At 47.7% G+C, this 15,598-nt stretch overlaps 3 protein-coding genes across 6 annotated transcripts; 2 read left to right on the plus strand and 1 right to left on the minus strand.

The window, feature by feature from the left end:
- Positions 1 to 227: 227 nt before the first annotated feature.
- Positions 228 to 5,034, plus strand: GTPBP8 (GTP binding protein 8 (putative)). 4 transcript variants are annotated; one of them, XM_063148304.1, is made up of 7 exons: positions 228 to 541; positions 846 to 944; positions 1,422 to 1,552; positions 1,887 to 1,986; positions 2,390 to 2,508; positions 2,956 to 3,079; positions 3,681 to 5,034. In XM_063148304.1, exons 1-6 carry the CDS (start codon positions 248 to 250, stop codon positions 3,038 to 3,040), a joined length of 828 nt encoding a protein of 275 aa, XP_063004374.1. In that variant the 5' UTR covers positions 228 to 247; the 3' UTR covers positions 3,041 to 3,079; positions 3,681 to 5,034. The 4 variants fall into 4 exon arrangements, with proteins under 4 accessions (XP_063004374.1, XP_063004375.1, XP_063004376.1 ...); XM_063148305.1 differs by having other exon boundaries at positions 3,684 to 5,034; XM_063148306.1 differs by having other exon boundaries at positions 3,783 to 5,034.
- A 1,371-nt stretch (positions 5,035 to 6,405) lies between these two features.
- Positions 6,406 to 8,710, plus strand: TAF13 (TATA-box binding protein associated factor 13). The gene is made up of 4 exons (XM_063148309.1): positions 6,406 to 6,491; positions 6,616 to 6,694; positions 7,155 to 7,252; positions 8,088 to 8,710. Exons 1-4 carry the CDS (start codon positions 6,465 to 6,467, stop codon positions 8,256 to 8,258), a joined length of 375 nt encoding a protein of 124 aa, XP_063004379.1. The 5' UTR covers positions 6,406 to 6,464; the 3' UTR covers positions 8,259 to 8,710.
- Positions 8,711 to 9,251: 541 nt separating this feature from the next.
- Positions 9,252 to 14,733, minus strand: NEPRO (nucleolus and neural progenitor protein). The gene is made up of 9 exons (XM_063148308.1): positions 14,607 to 14,733; positions 14,294 to 14,448; positions 13,447 to 13,523; positions 13,208 to 13,339; positions 12,770 to 12,847; positions 11,563 to 11,924; positions 10,909 to 10,970; positions 10,201 to 10,451; positions 9,252 to 9,744 (listed from the first exon to the last, which is right to left on the minus strand). Exons 1-9 carry the CDS (start codon positions 14,716 to 14,718, stop codon positions 9,348 to 9,350), a joined length of 1,626 nt encoding a protein of 541 aa, XP_063004378.1. The 5' UTR covers positions 14,719 to 14,733; the 3' UTR covers positions 9,252 to 9,347.
- Between the last annotated feature and the right edge of the window lie 865 nt (positions 14,734 to 15,598).

The following is a 15,598-nucleotide window of genomic DNA, read 5'->3' on the forward strand; positions in this document are numbered from 1 at the left end:
GGGTGGTGCTGTGCAGGGCCAGGAGTTGGACTTCATGATCCTTGTGTGCCCTTCCAACTCAGCATATTCTGTGATTTTACAAAGAGCCCGGCCTGGGCAGCACCGGCGGCTCTTGGGTGCGGGTGCGGACGGCGAGCGCTCACCAGGCCCCGACAGCCGCCGGCCCGCTGGGGGCAGCCGCGGCACCGCCCCGCAGTCCCGCCCGCCGCCTTCCGGGGCCGGCCGGGTCCCGCCTGCAGCCGCCGCGATGCTGCTGCCCCGGGTGGGTGGTGTTGCGGGCCGGGTCTCGCCGCCCCTGGCCGCTCTGTCCCAGGTGCTGCGGCTGGAGCGGAGCCGCCGCACCGCGATCGTGTTCCCGCTGCAGAAGCTGGAGCGGTACCTGGCGCCCGGCACCGACACGGCGCCGTTCCGCCTCTTCCAGCCCGGGCTGGCCACCCTGCAGCGCGCCGAGGCGCTCTTCAGGTCCGACCGCGGGCACCCCATCGACTACGTGAGCTCCGCCGTGCGCATGGACCATGCCCCACCGCCGGCCCTGCCCGAGGTCAGGCGAGCGCGGCCCCGCGGCCGGGACCGTGCCGGGGCAGCGCCTTCCCCCGCGGCCGGGCCACCCCAGGCTGGGCTCAGCTGAGGGGGTAAAGGGGTGGTGGGGTGGTTGTGCAGCTCTGTCAGAGCGCTGCGCAATGTGCGGGGCACTTAGTGCTGCTTTTTAACAAATCGTTTATTTGTTGTTGTTATCCTTGTGCATCTCGGCAGCCTGGCATGTCCGTGGCTGGGAAGTGACCAGGACTGGCTGCAGCGAGAGGTGGGCAGGTGTACATGTGCCTTCTCTGCCTCTCCCCCGGCAGGTGTGCTTCATCGGCCGAAGCAATGTAGGGAAATCATCTTTAATCCGGGCCTTGTTTTCACTGGCTCCAGAAGTGGAAGTTAGAGTGTCAAAAACTCCGGTGAGTCACGTTTTTAACTTCTCTCCCTTTGGATCATAAGCTGGTACCAGTCCAGAGGATAGGGCTGAGAAGGGTGGGAGGGAACAAGCTCTTGAGTAGCCTGAAATGACAGAAAGTGCCGGCTCTGGTAGCTGTCCTCATGGCCGGCACTGGCCTTGCTCTAGCCCAGGAAGAGGCAGAAGGAGCCCAGCCTAGCTCTTCAGGCAGATGAAGGAGCTGCACTACCTGAGTAGGTGTGCTGTAAAGGCCTTTGAGAAGAACCAAGCTTAGAGAGCCATTAAGGTATTTTTAGTCCATTTTATGATTAGAGCCATGTAGGATTGCTACACGGGTAGGAGACTGGGCAGTTTAAAGCATTTGGGGGGGGCAGGAGTCTGGTATAGAGATATTTTGCAGAGCACCTCCTAGTACACTGCTTAAAGCAGCTTTTTTGGAAACCACCCCTGTGCTTCATCTTGCCTCAAATCCTCTCTTCAGGGCCACACCAAGAAGATGAATTTCTTCAAAGTAGGGAAGTACTTTACTCTGGTGGATATGCCAGGATATGGCTATCGCGCCCCGCAGGACTTTGTTCAGATGGTGGAGGCCTATCTGCAGGAACGGCACAAGTAAGGGACCCACCTGTACCTCAGCACAGGGAAAGCCAGACTGACACCCCTGTACAGCATCATGTAATGACGGGAGAAAATGCAGAGGTGTTGCTGCTTCCATCCATTAGTTCTGACATCATTTATGCCTTGTCACTCATTAATGCTCAAATAGGTCAAAAGAGCAAGAAAGATTGAGGTGCTGCTCCATGCTGACCCTTAGTTTCCATGCATGACTTTTCTTGGCTCTTCCTATCCCCAGATCCCATGTTACTTGTTTTTGCTTATGAATTTGGAAACAACAGAGCAGGCATGAAATAATGGTGACAATTACTGTTGCTTGTATTTCTGGCAGCTTGAAGAGGACTTTCCTATTAGTTGATGGTGTAGTTGGACTCCAGAAAACAGATCATATTGCAGTAGAGATGCTGGAGGAGTTTGGGATTCCTTATGTGGTAGGTAATGGTTCATTCTTGGGTTGGTTATAAGGTACGGGTAATCTAGAAAGGTACTCTCCACCTGAGCTTATGCAAATTGACCTACCTAAGCAGTAACCCTTTATCGTTAATAAAATAGGTTTATAATGTGTTGAGGAAGACAAATGGGATTTAAGAGGGGTTTTTATGTGGTTTATTAAATAGATTTTTTTTTCAGTGCTCAGCTTGAGCAGCTTGAAAAGGTGCACTCCTTATGCAAGCCATAGTTTTGGTGAACTGTGTTAGACTATTTTTCCCCTAGATATGACCAGGGCTTTCAGACTGCTTTGTAAGACAATCTAGGACTCTTACAGTTGTTCCAGCTTAGCAGCAAAATAATCTTACTTTCTTCTCTGAATCCTCCCTTTCTGGATCCATGCAGATGGTGTTAACCAAAATTGACCGAGCATCCAGGGGATTATTGTTAAAGAATGTACTGGAGATCCAGGAGTTTGTAAAGGAGAACACACAGGGATGCTTTCCTCAGCTGTTCCTGGTCAGGTAAAGTTCCTCTCCACTGCTGCTGTTGCGTTTCTGGTGATGAGTTCAGTAGGGCAAGATACCAGCACAAGTCTGTATGGTCTACAGGCAACACCTCTTTGTGCCCCAAGGACAGAGGGTGGGCTGCTGAAAGAAGGGAAATGTCCTTTCCCTTCTTTCCCCCTTCTCTGCAAGTGAGTGAGGTTTGTTTCCAAGGGTGCTTCTTCCTTGGGCCTTTCTCAAAGCAGGGCAGCAATTCCTGTGCTGCATGGTAGCAGGCTTTCCCATTTTATTTGGAGCTCTGGTAACAGTAAGAGCTGCAATTGTTGGATTACATAGCCAAAGTGCAGGCTTTTCCCAAGGTGTACTCTGAGACGTGTGACTGAGCACAGCCAGTGGCTGTTTGTCTTTATTACTCCAAGACACATCAATATGTGGCACTGAACATCTATGCCTCTGTTTCCACAGTTCTGTGGAGTTCTCGGGGGTTCACTTGCTCAGGTGTTTTGTAGCCCATGTTACTGGAAACCTGCCCACTGTAGAGGCCAGCTGAAAAGACCTGCTGATCTGCTTGGCTCATCAGGAACAAAAGGTACCAAAACCAGAGGTCTGGGGTTTTTGTTGCAAATAGCCCAAGTTACTATATGGTATTTTTGAATAAATTAGTATTTATAAAGCTATTTTTTTTTCTTTATTAGGTTCATCAGTTCAGGAAGTTTGCAATGTGAATTAATCCAGGTTATTATAAAACTGTTTCATAAAACCTACATGATTGTGCTAAGGAGAAAAAAAGTAGGTAACCTCCATAGAGAAGGGAAGTTTTAATACAGCATTTCCTCTCCCTACACTGAAATGTTCAAAAATCTGCTACTCCATGCCTAACCTCCACTATATTTAGGGTACTAGAGACAGTCTAGTAATATCATTAATAAAGAGGCATTTAATCTAGGAAAGAAAAACTACAGCCCTAACATTAAGCGAACTGCGTTGCTCAGTTGAACTGTATGATACACAGAGATTTACTTCTCACAGCTGGGGTTAGGGTTAGGATAGCAGGGGCCACAAACTACCTCCTGTGCAACCTACCTGCTCTAAGGCCATGCAGAGTGCAAATAGCCAACCTGTTTTCTGTGAAGGTGTGTTTGATGTCTTGTATATTTTACTTTTGTAACTCTTCTGTGTCCTATGTTCAGTAGGTGCAGCAGGATAGCATGCCTTGCTTGCAGACATTGAGTTGTCCCTGTTCTGCAAGGATGAAGGAAAGAACACATCTTTTATGGGATCTGCTTTTCTAGGAGTGTTGGCTTGAAACAGAGTGGAATAAAAGACTGACATCTAGAGGAGCCCTATCCTGCACACTGTCATGAGTCAGTGCTGCATCTACCTTCTGTTTTGAGATCCAGCATGAATTTCTGCAGCTCCACGTGGATGAAATGCCAGATCTGAGGCACATCATCCATGATCTGTATCAGCTCTACCCTGGCAGCTGAAGCACAACACTGATGTGTCCTGTACACTTTAGGGGAACTGCTTCCCACAGCAGCTGTGTCTGTCTAAGAGCACTCCAAACTGTCCAGTTACAAGGCAGAACTGGACAAAAGGACAGCCGTCAATAGCAGCACTCATACAGGAGAACTGAGTCTGAAGCTATGAAGTGCCTGTGTCAAACCCTGGCACTCAGTCTTTGCTATGTCTTAATGTGGCCAAGGCTGGTTATGCAGTTGTCAGTTACTTGCATTAAGTGTTTAAACCTCAAGAAAGGAAAGTGCTTTTCTAAATAACTCTGACAGTGCAAAAGGACTAGAAATACCACTTTCTTTCACTGTGCAATTTCTTGTAACGCACTAGACACGAGACAAGATCTGTTTTCAGCATACATGTAGGAACAGGAGCATGTGATGAATGCAGTAAATGTGTCTCTCTAGCTTCTGCATCTTAGTGATCAAACTTGTAATTCTGTAATCCTAAAATGCTGCAGGGCAAACCAGCCAAGAGATGCATGATCCTAGAAATGGAGTAGTGGCTATACAGATGAAACAGGTGAAAGTGAACACTTCAGGAAGGGCCTTTTTGTGGAATCTTTAAACCACAATCTTCCAGAAACATCAATCTTGTCAAGGCTGTAATTTTCAGGGCCTCAGCCTTGACTGAAGAGCCTCTGAAAATAACCCTGAATTTGCAAAAAAGTGCAGTTCTAGTTTAAGTCCTTCCTCAGAACAAAACCCCTTAAATTTCATTACAACCCCTTACAATGCTAGGAAGTCTTTTACTAATCGCTTAAATACATTAAATATGTCCTGTTAATCCATTTGTACAAACAAACTGGATGTGTGTGCATGGAACATTAGGTACCATCTTCTCCAGAAGAACCAGTTTTACCTCCAGACACATCTTGGTTTTATTCAGAAGTGCTTCAGATACTGGAATAACTCCTGCATTTTGGTCAGCCATTTGCAGGAGCCAATACTGCAGTTTGATTCTTGAGTGTGACAATGCCCCTGTGACAAAACAGTAAATAAAATCAAGTCCTCTCCCTAAAGAGTAAAACTTGGATTTAAGTGCCTTTATGGAAATGGGCTTTGGGAAAGCTGGTGTCTTGACACACTACTGGACTTTTTTTTTTGCCAGGTTCTTAAGGAACCAGCTGAATTGCAAGGTGAGGAGCTGCACTTTCTCAGGCCAGGGACACAAAAGATCTCCCTTTCTTTCCCCCTCATGATGAGTGGGGGGGTGGCCTGGCAGCATACAGATACAGTAGAGCTCATTTCAGTTTTAAATTCAAATGTCTTTAGTTGTTAGCAGTGGGCAAGCTTTACTTAAGGCTCCTGTCATTATGTGGTAAAGCTACGCCTATTCTGCAGCTGTTGTTTACGGAAATTATGTTGCGTATTAGCTTCATTGGAAAAGGATTTCACCTTGTGCATCTTTCCTGGTCTTTCAGCAGTACAATCTCCATTTTCTTCCTCTACTCTGTCATGTGTCTGGTCTGGTGTGTCGTCACAACCCTGACACTACAAAGACAGTATTTTTGCAAGTGTCCAAAATGAGAACGCTGCAGTCTGGACAGGTGCGCTAGTAGCTCAGTAAAAACTGGTAAATAATTGAGCTCAGAGCATAGAAGCCAATGGGTCACACACCTGTTGCATGGCAGTTACAAGTGGAACACAGCCCGAATGTATTTTGGAATGTGTCCAATTTAACATCTTTATGAGAAATCTGGAAGAAGTGCATTGCTATCAACGTGCCTAGGGCACCAAACTGGGGGGAACAGTGGACCTGCACAAGGGCAGGGCTGGAGCAAAGGGGTTGACAGCAACTATGAAATACAACAGGTCTGGAGCACCTCCCCTACAAAGACAAGTTGAGAGAGTCGGGTGCTATCCAGAAGGTGGAAACCTCATAGCAACCTTCCAGTACGTGAAGGGAGCCTAAAGAGAAGCCAGATGGGGCCCATCAGAAACTCTAGTGCTAGTACAAGGGGGAATGGGTACAAACTGAAAGAGGGGACTTCCCTTGGGCAACCTGGTCTCATGGGAGGTGTCCGTGTCCACGGCAAGGGGGTTGGGATTAGATGGTCATTAAAGGCTTTATCCCTACTCTTTTACATTCTATGATTTTGTGAACATGGGCAAGTGTGCCTCGCTGAAGGGAAGGAAAAGCCCCTGCCAACCTTACAAACCGACTGTGAAAAGCCACCCTTTCTGACCTCGTGGCTGACCCTCTTTCGAGCAGAGGGGTTAACAGACACCTCCCGAGCTCACTTTCAAACCACGCTATGCCGATCCGGCAATCCAACAATGAATGTCATATCCAGGTTTGGGGAGGGCTACCAGAGCTACGCCGCAGCCGCACGGCGCTGCCCCCCGCCCAGGCACGCCCCGCAGCGCCGCCCGCTCCGCCCGTCTGGCCCGGCGCGGCTCGGCGCGGTCGCGGGGCGGGGCCGGGCCGCCGAAGCTGTTCCGGGCCGCGGGGCAGCCATGGCGGATGAGGAGGAGGATGTGCCGGTGAGTGGTGGAGGGGCTGCCCTTCCCGGGGATCCGCAGCCCAGCCGCGGTCGGGGGAGCGGCGGGAAGGGGCCGGGGCCAGACGGGCGCTGACCGCGGCCTCCCCGCCGCTGTGCCCGTGTAGTTCGAAGAGGACGCCGAGGACGCCGGCGGGGGCCTGGACGGCGGGCAGGGCAGGAGGAAGCGGCTGTTCTCCAAAGAGCGTAAGTCGGGCCGGGTACCCAGCTGAAACCCCGAGCTGACAGCTATGGGGTCCCAAAACTCACTTCTCCTTAGCAAAACAGCGGCTTTCATAATGTGCCTTGGCTGCAATTGCAGAAATCTGCCATGTAGACCCCCTCAAAAATACTGCTAGCGTATGCTCTGGACCTAGCTGTGCCCAAAGTTAGCTGCGCTGTCACTATGCAGTGCTTTGCAGCCTTAATGAATATTCAGAGAGCCTGTCCTCCGACATGCTCTTCTGTATGCACAGTTCCTGTGCCTACAGGAGGACTTTTGTTGGCTTCTGTTTGTTGTAATTTCCTGTATGTTTCCTCAAGATTTGTCTTGCCTGACAGATGAGAGGGCCGTCCTGGTGCAGGGACGTGCAGGCTGGTGAGGTCTAACTAGATGCATGCAGCACTAAATGGATGAAAGCCTCATGCTGAGTGTTTCTTTGTGCAGTAAGATGCATGATGTATGGATTTGGAGACGACCAGAACCCTTACACAGAATCGGTGGACATTCTTGAGGACCTGGTAATAGAGTTTATCACTGAAATGGTAAGTCAGCTCTAGATGGCATGGTCAAAACACCCTCAGCAGAACTTTAGCTTTTTGAAGGTTAATGCTTCTGACTCAAATACTGCATTATACCAGGCCCCAAACTCATGGCATTAGTAGGAGAAACATAAACTTGGATTTTGTTTTCCCAGTATTAAAGCAAAATTTTATGCACCTCACTCCATGTGGATTTAGAACACTGAAGTCTTTAAGTAGCACTTAGATTAGTATTGTAGCAGGGGAAATACCCACCTGACTTTGGGGTTCACTGTGGCATCACTGTATGTGCAGCTGACAGAAAATTTGGCTCACATTTGAAAGGCTGTCAACTTTTTGTGTTTGCCCAGTGTCTGTACATGGATGGGAACTTAGCTCTGCCCTACAAAAGGAATGCATTCTTGGGCCTGAGACCATTTCTCTTCCAGACTTGGATACCATTTCTAAGTATCCAAACATTCCCCTTTCTGTTGAAATGCTGGTCTTTCCTATGCTTATCAAAATGCCCTACACTGTCCTCTGATACAGTTACCTCACACTGCTTCCAAATCATGCCTAATCTTCAGCCATTCTGCAGGCTGGGTGTCCTATGTGTAATCTGGCCTTCGTTTTGATACCATTAAGTGATGTATATGTAGTGGTTATGTTCAGGGTGTAAGTGACAGCAGAGTAAGTCCATGGTTTACTGGGAAGTTCTCTTGTGACTAGGATGATGGTGCCCAGAACCTGCAATTGCTTACTTTTTTATTATAAAATGACAGGAACTAAAGTGGAATTGAGACCTTAAGAAAGCACCATGGCAAAGGAATACTGCTGACTTTCTTTTCCCCTCTAACAGACACACAAGGCCATGTCCATTGGGCGGCAGGGTCGGGTGCAGGTGGAGGACATTGTCTTTCTAATACGCAAGGACCCCCGGAAGTTTGCCAGAGTTAAAGACCTCCTAACTATGAATGAAGAACTGAAACGAGCCAGAAAGGCCTTTGATGAAGCAAACTATGGGTCTTGAATCTGTGCACAAGCTGCGCTGGGGCATTATTTGGCCACCTGCTGCCCACTAAGAAGGAAGATCATGCATGTTGTTTGGAAGGGTTTTTTAGGATGGAGGTCACTGCTGGGATGTCTGCCCTCACTCCCAGCCTTTTCTGAGAAATATTAGTTGAAACATTACCTGATTGTATGTGGTATACTTAGGTATTTTTATACCATTTGAGGAAATGAGGAAAAGACCTCTAAAAATTCCTGCAATCGGAGGAATCTGTTTCAAGTGTTGCATCAATTGGCTCAAGGGCTAATGATTCCTGATTCTCTAAAATTGTTTCAGTTGTCACTGGGTATTCCTGTGACAGGAAACCTTGAAAATGGGTCTTGGTTATGTGTACAAAGACCTTAAGCCCAAACTACTAACAAAGTTGTGCTCTTTGCTCTGTGTATGCATTTTGAATAAAACATAAGTCTGTGCCCACGTTTCATAACTAAATGTACATCGATCAGTTCATATAAGGCAGGTAATACAGGTCACAGCTGTGCTTTTCCCTACTTCTGGAACAGCTATGGGGAGGTAACTTCAGTTAACTCCTCATTTCAGAACAAGCATAACAAATGCTGAAACAGCAATAATACTGCACATCAAGGCTGTCCCCTCTACAAGCAGCACAGAAGGAAGAGTGTAAGGGTTGGAAAAGTTTTGGCAAGTCTTTTGTCCAAAGCGGCAGTGAGTGATCAGCTGCAGCCTTTCTGCCATGGATGGGAACTGTTTGCACTGTGGATTTGACAGCAGCACTTAACATGTGGTCAGGCAATAGAGAGGGAACATTGAGTAAGGGTAACAAAGTCACTGTTCCTGGACAAGGGTAGGTAAAAGGAACGTGACTATTCAGTTATTTGGAACACCCTTAAAAATGTAAAAATCAGCCATTAAAAAAAAGCTGGTTTACAAAAACATAATAAAATAGTTGTTACTTTCTTAACAGAATTCACAATGTGAGTTACTGAGACACCATAAGGGTTCAGAGGGGTTTACTTAAAAATAAAAACAAAAAAAACCAAACAACAAAAAACTAGAATGACTCAACCCTTTCCTCCTTCAAATCCAGGATCACACACCTATTGCTGCAAAAATAGAATCAATATCTGTGTTTTCAGCAGGTTCTTTCCACACAAGGCCAGGGCTTCCTTCCAGCAGCAGCCGCTTAGAGGTCCCTGTTGTGCTTAGTCTGACACGTCCTGTATCAATGCTAGAATGTTCTTCCTGACTTGGAGACCCATCTTGGTAAGCTGGGAGGATGAGTGATGCACTGTTCTCACAGACCCCAAAAAGCTCAGGAGGCTTTTGCCCACCAGTCTTTGGAGCTGTCTTCAAGAGCGCCGACGACCTGATCCTCCTTCGGCAGCAGCGTGCCTGGAGGTGCTGCCTCGGCCAGCGCGTGTGTTGGGACCCGTACAGGAGGTGTTTACAGACAGATGTTTTCACACAGCGCAGCTTTTTCTTCAAGCTTAAAGGGAGCAAAGTTAGAAAACAGAACTTTATCAGCTACTAAAGTGTTACTTCATTTGGAGTTTGGAGAGATTTCATCATTACCCATCTATAATTTTCGTTAGCATACCAAGGAAACAGAACAACACCTTGTACAATAGTAGCCAGAGCAGTCTGAATAAACACAATCCTTGCCTCATACATTTGTTACCATAAAACATGCAGATGATTTAAGTTGCATTTTCATCCTCCCTCCTAAGTAGTGTACATTTGATAGCCTTTTAAAGCCTTTTGAAATCACAAGTGACTGAAACTAAACAGAATGCCCATGGTCAGAGCACCCAGTAACCTGAACTAGTGATCCTGAGTTTTAAAATAATGGCTTAGGCCACTGTGTTTCACTATACTATAGCAAAATACATAATACTAAAATACAAATGTTAGACTCAGAAATCCCATACCCATGCAAAACTACCTGCATCCTTGAGCCTCCACATGGTGTAGCCGGTTGCTTTTCAACAACTTGTTACGGAGAAAATAAGCTTCTGATTTGAATTTGTTGGTTTTGCACCACAGAATAGCTTTTCTGAGTGCCTCTGACAGCTCCTCAAATGATGCAGCTGTTTGGACCATCTGTACAAGAGATCCAGTGTGCTGTGATTTTACTATCTGAGATGAAAGTGGCGATGACTTTGCTTGAAGAGGTGTTGATGCAATGCTTAGACCCTGAAACAAACAGTAACAGAAAGAGTGTTTTAAAAAGATGATGTGTTTGATCCTTTCTGCTGGAAGGGAGCAGAACACAGAATGTTGTGAGAATATTCCTTATTTTCTAAGGAGAAAAGGGAAGAGCAGTCTTGTTTTGTGGAATACAAAAAAGCAGAGGCAGTTATTTAGAATTTGTATTTCTGTCTACTGCTGAATTGGTCTCTGGTCATTTCACTTGACAAACCAACAAATGCCCAAATTCCCAAGCAGAAATAAGTAGTGATTGATTTTCTGTGCAAAGCTTCCACACTAACCTGAGTTGAAAGACAAGGAAAAATAAGGCAGGAAAAGGGGACATTTTCAATCAGGGATATCGTGTTTTAAGTGTTAGAGTCTTTACAATACAAAAATAAAAAAACTTGTGTACAAAAAACCCAAACCACCAACCTAACATGTGAAACAATGCCATACAAACCTCTTGTGTGGGATGTCTGGATGGCCTAAGCAAGCTCTTCACATCAAACCCTGGGTGCTTCCCTACAGAGAGAGAAAAGAGTTCCCATTAAAACACTGAGATAGTTTTATTTCTTTGCACAGAGACACCACAGAACTCTCAGCACGCTCACAAGGGGACTACACTAGTTTTGCATTGCAGCTGGCAAGGAATGAAGAGCATGCAGAGATTTACAGATGGCTACAAAGGAGAACTTAATGGATAAAAGCTTCACACAAACACATGGATGGCTGCAGTAACTGGCCATAGCCCTGACTGCAGAGGAAGACTTGGGCACAGTTCAGAACCAGCAAACACAGGATACTTGCATCCTCTTCCTACAGACCTACCTGCTCTTGTATGGGCTATAACTATTTTCAGGACCTGTATACTGTATTCATTACCTGCTTCTCTTTTAATCAGGAAACAGCCTTGAGAAACACCCCCCCAAAAATCATGATACTGACATTATCCACAGCTTTATAAAGGCAAGGGCACATGCAGCATTCTCTTCCAAGGACAGGGAGTTTGTACAAGAACCACCCTGTAGGTAGTAGAAGTGCTTGGCCCTGTGGGACAGAAGTTGCAGTCAGTCTCTGAGATGTCAGAAACCATTACACTGGCACAAGGCTTTACCTCTCCTGGCTGTGGGCACCACAACTGTCTCTCCAATGTCCACGGGGCATAGGATGCTATGGTTTTTCACAGCACTTGTACAGGTCTCAGATTTTCTCTTTTTCCCAACCTTTGATACTGCCTCTGGCATTGCTGGGAAGAACTTTGTCATCCAGCTGGTAGATTTTTTTGCTGTAAGCATTTTAGCCTTTTGCTTCTTTGCTTCAGAAGATACATTAACTCCAAGGAAGTCACCAACATCAGAAGGGAAGGTAAACCCCTTGATATAAGGGGTCTTCTGGGTTTCAGATACCAGCTGAAGCATTGTTGACAAGACACTGTACAAGGACATGAGGGTCTGCAATACACACCTGTACTGGACCCTGTAGACAGAGGACAAAAAGGAATGAAGTCTCCTCTAGCAAAACATAATGCTCACTGAACAACTACCTTCAGCTCAATGGTCCTTTCCTGTTTCCCCTCAGTACAAATTTACCTTTTTACACTCCATCACCCTGCATTCCTTAAGTCTGAGCTTTAAGGAACTATTCCAGATCAGAATGCAAAAGTGACTTGAAAATTCCTGAGCCCCTCTATTTCCATAGAGTTTTGCTGAGTGCCACACTTGGGACCCATCAGGTTGTTGGGTCACATCCGAGGTGCCATGAGGTCTTCCCACAAAAGCACCCTGCACCAGCTCAGGCCTGATGCCATACAATTGCCTGCTCTACGTTTCCTTGAGCTGGAAGACTTCTTGTGTCACAGAAAGTTATTCTAGCAATGTTGTTACTCCTTCAGCTACAGACAGCAGTTATTCTCCGAGACTGAGAGAAACCAGAACAGCCAATTTCCCTAGAAAATTCAGTAGTATAATAGAACATGTTTAACCCAGCCTTCCCATTCCAGCATGAGGCAGGACTTACTCCTTGGTGCCCAGAGTACCAGGTGTTTGTGGCAGACTGACACTAACACTGTGATTTCATTAGAAGTACATATAGTTTGAATAAAGAAGAATAAAGCCTTCCATAAGAGCATGTAAGAAGTCTGTCTCCACTTGCACAACTCTGCAGGTTCTAAAATCAAGTCCAAAGGCATGGAGGGACCTCCCTTCTCCTACTCCCAACTGAATAAAGCTCCCTTAGCAGCAAGGCCTAATTACAAGCCCTTCTCCCTGACAGGCACATCAAACAGACAGACACAAACCAGACAGACTTTTGAACACACAAACCAGAGCCGGCTCAGGAGCCCTGAAGCCACAGTATTCAGGAGTATGAATTCCTTCGAGCAGAGGTGTTTCACGGACAAGCTGAAGATTATAGCAGTTAAGGTTAAAAAAATAAACAGCATGTAATGAGAGTTGCTGAACACACCAACTAGGGGCAATTCACAAGGCAATATCCGGGAATAATCTGGGAGATGAGTATCCAAACTTTGTTTGGATGCTGTGCTGGCTCAAGGCCAGAACAGCTGCTCGCCAGACAGCCTGAGGTTTCCACATAATAACTTGAAATGAAGGTTTCTGGCTATCAAAGAAATTTCAAGTTGCACCTATGAATTGCACAGTTGAGTCCATCAGCAATGCAGGGCCTACACAAAACCTCGTTTTGGTCTCCTGAGGTGCTACTGGTGAACTCTAAGATAATGTTTTTGTGGTAAAAAAGGATACAGAAAAGCTTTACAGCAACAATCCAGTAGACGTAGTATGAGCTTGCAGCCTCCCAATACCTTCAAAGCCACAGTTTCCAGAATAGGTTGGCTGGGAACCGAGCATTCTTCCTGGGCTTTAGATGCGTTTTTCCTGTGGTGATACAAGGATGAACAGTTGGTTACAATCTAGCATCCTCTTCCTTTAGCTCTGCAGACAGATTTAATGGACAGTACAAGATATGGGATCATGCCACTTACTTGGGAATCAGTCCTACCAGAGTTTCCAGGCAGCCCACCAGATTCATTTTCCATAGGCGCTTTAAACATTGCGCTACCTAGGAGAAAAGAAAACTCCTTTGACTGGTCTTTTGAGAGACTGGTCTAAGAACTGTAACAGATATATTAAAGTGTCATTATATCATCAGTTTAACAGCCCACACTGGAGCTCTGTGTGATGGGATGTTCTGGGACATTTCTTTATTTGCACAATGATGAAAAACATCCCTTCATCACTCTGCATTCTAAATATAGAATTAAGTGAAGGACTGGAGCAGGCCATGTTTAATTGGTGCTGCATGATTTCCCTGCTACATACAAGGGCCTTTACTCTTAGATATCAAGAAAAAAAAACACATAAAAACTCAAGAAGGTAAGTGCTATTCCTGGTCCATTTCAAAACAGTTATTTGAAAATGCTGACAACCACTTCCCTGGAAAACTGGCAAGGTGTTCACTTTTCATCTTAAAACAGAAAATATCTAATAAATAGGATAGGATTTTTATTCCTGCCTCCTATCATTGCAATTATTTAAGAATGACGTCCCTGTATTATTCATGTATGCAAAGGTATGGAATAATACCTATTTCTGGTCTCAGCGTGAGTATCGAAGACCAGGGCAGGAAAACTGAAGTTGCAATTGCTGCAGAGGGCCAAGAAACCCACTGGGCTCAACCATGAGAAAACAAAAATGCACCTGCTCACAAACTTTTTTTGCACGCTGCGCCGGGCGCTAAGTGCTACTCGAAAGGCCTTTCGGGGAGTGGTGACCGGGGACCGGGAGCACCCAGCGCCGGGTCCCTGCCGGCCAGGCGGGGTTGGTGCTCACCTGCTGCAGGGCCAGGTAGGGCCGGTGCCGGAGCAGCCGGCTGTGGTACACGTAGAGCACGGCGCGCAGGACGCGTCCCTCGGCGGCCAGGCCCGGCCCCGACAGCCGCTTCCCGGCGATGTCGCAGCGCCGCCGCAGCGCCGACAGTAACCCCACTGCGGGCGAGACCCGGGCAGCGCCTCAGCGCCGGACAGCGGCACCAGCGCCCGCCGCCGCTCCGGCCGCTGCTCCGGCTCCCACCGACCGACCACCCACCGCAAACACCCGGGAGCGGCTTCGAACACCCCCCAACCCCTCGGCACCGCGCCGGGACCTGCGGGATGCTGGGCCGCCAGCGGCACCGCGGCGCTGTTCGCGGGCCAGGGCACGTCCAGCCGGTTCCAAGGCTCGTCCCGCCCGTCCCACGCCGCCCTGGGCGCCGCCATCTTCCCGCTGCGCGCGGCAAGCCCCGGCGTGGGCGGCACCATCCGGGCGGGCCGGCGGGGAGAGTCGCGGGCCGGACCAAGTCACCCCGCGGGGGTGCGTCGTGGCCCGGGGCCTGGCGCTGGTGCGCTGCATTCCCAAATGCTATAAGCGAGAAGGGAAATAACTATAAATCATGAGTGTTACTCACACTTTCTAAACCTCGCAATTGTCCACTGTGCGCCTAGGGATCTGTGGTCGTTGTGAGCCAGCGCAGCAGCAGCCGTGAGGCGGTGCAGGCGTGGTCCTGGGGGTGAGCCCAGTCCCCAGCCCTGCAGCTGTGCCCTCCCATGTCACAGACAAGCCTCAATGTGCTGAAAACGCTGCGTGATCGGCTTCACACCAGGAGCAATTCACATCCAGACTACGGGATATAGTCTTAAAATGCACTGGGGAAGGTTCAGGTTGGACGTTATAAAGAATTTATTCACAGAAAGGGTGATCAGACATTGGAACAGACTGCCCAGGGAGGTGATGGAGGCACCATCCTTGGAGTGTTTAGGGAAAGAGCAGACGTGGCACTCAGTGCCAGGGTGTAGCTGACACTGGTGTTCAGTCACAGGTTGGACTCAATGATCTCAGAGATCTTTTCCCACCCAACTGATCCTGTGATTCTGGGATATTGGCATTCTGGGCAAGGAAGGGCCTTGCTGCCCTGCCCCACGGCCATCCTGATCGCTCCATGCTCACAGCCCCTACTACTGGATTTTGCTATGGGAGGGGGCCCATGGAGTTTGTTATAAATAGACCAGCTCCTTTTAAAAAGCCTTTAAGACATGTCTGTGTGAGGAACCCGAGGGGTCATGCACACCACCACTGCTCCCACTGGACAACACTGAGGAA

This window comes from Melospiza melodia, chromosome 2 (genome assembly GCF_035770615.1).
Source record: "Melospiza melodia melodia isolate bMelMel2 chromosome 2, bMelMel2.pri, whole genome shotgun sequence".
In the NCBI taxonomy this organism is placed as follows: domain Eukaryota; kingdom Metazoa; phylum Chordata; class Aves; order Passeriformes; family Passerellidae; genus Melospiza; species Melospiza melodia.

Bases quoted from the DNA above. Each gene is read 5' to 3' on its own strand.
- GTPBP8 (XM_063148304.1), top strand. From the start codon at position 248: ATGCTGCTGCCCCGGGTGGGTGGTGTTGCGGGCCGGGTCTCGCCGCCC. The intron at 945-1,421 runs GTGAGTCACGTT...TCCTCTCTTCAG, and splicing joins TTAGAGTGTCAAAAACTCCG to GGCCACACCAAGAAGATGAA. The intron at 1,553-1,886 runs GTAAGGGACCCA...TATTTCTGGCAG, and splicing joins TATCTGCAGGAACGGCACAA to CTTGAAGAGGACTTTCCTAT.
- NEPRO (XM_063148308.1), bottom strand. From the start codon at position 14,718: ATGGCGGCGCCCAGGGCGGCGTGGGACGGGCGGGACGAGCCTTGGAAC. The intron at 13,340-13,446 runs GTAAGTGGCATG...GTATCACCACAG, and splicing joins CTGGTAGGACTGATTCCCAA to GAAAAACGCATCTAAAGCCC. The intron at 9,745-10,200 runs GTAGTTTTGCAT...GCTCCCTTTAAG, and splicing joins GTGGAGGCTCAAGGATGCAG to CTTGAAGAAAAAGCTGCGCT.
- TAF13 (XM_063148309.1), top strand. From the start codon at position 6,465: ATGGCGGATGAGGAGGAGGATGTGCCG. The intron at 6,695-7,154 runs GTAAGTCGGGCC...TTCTTTGTGCAG, and splicing joins GCGGCTGTTCTCCAAAGAGC to TAAGATGCATGATGTATGGA. The intron at 7,253-8,087 runs GTAAGTCAGCTC...CCCCTCTAACAG, and splicing joins TAGAGTTTATCACTGAAATG to ACACACAAGGCCATGTCCAT.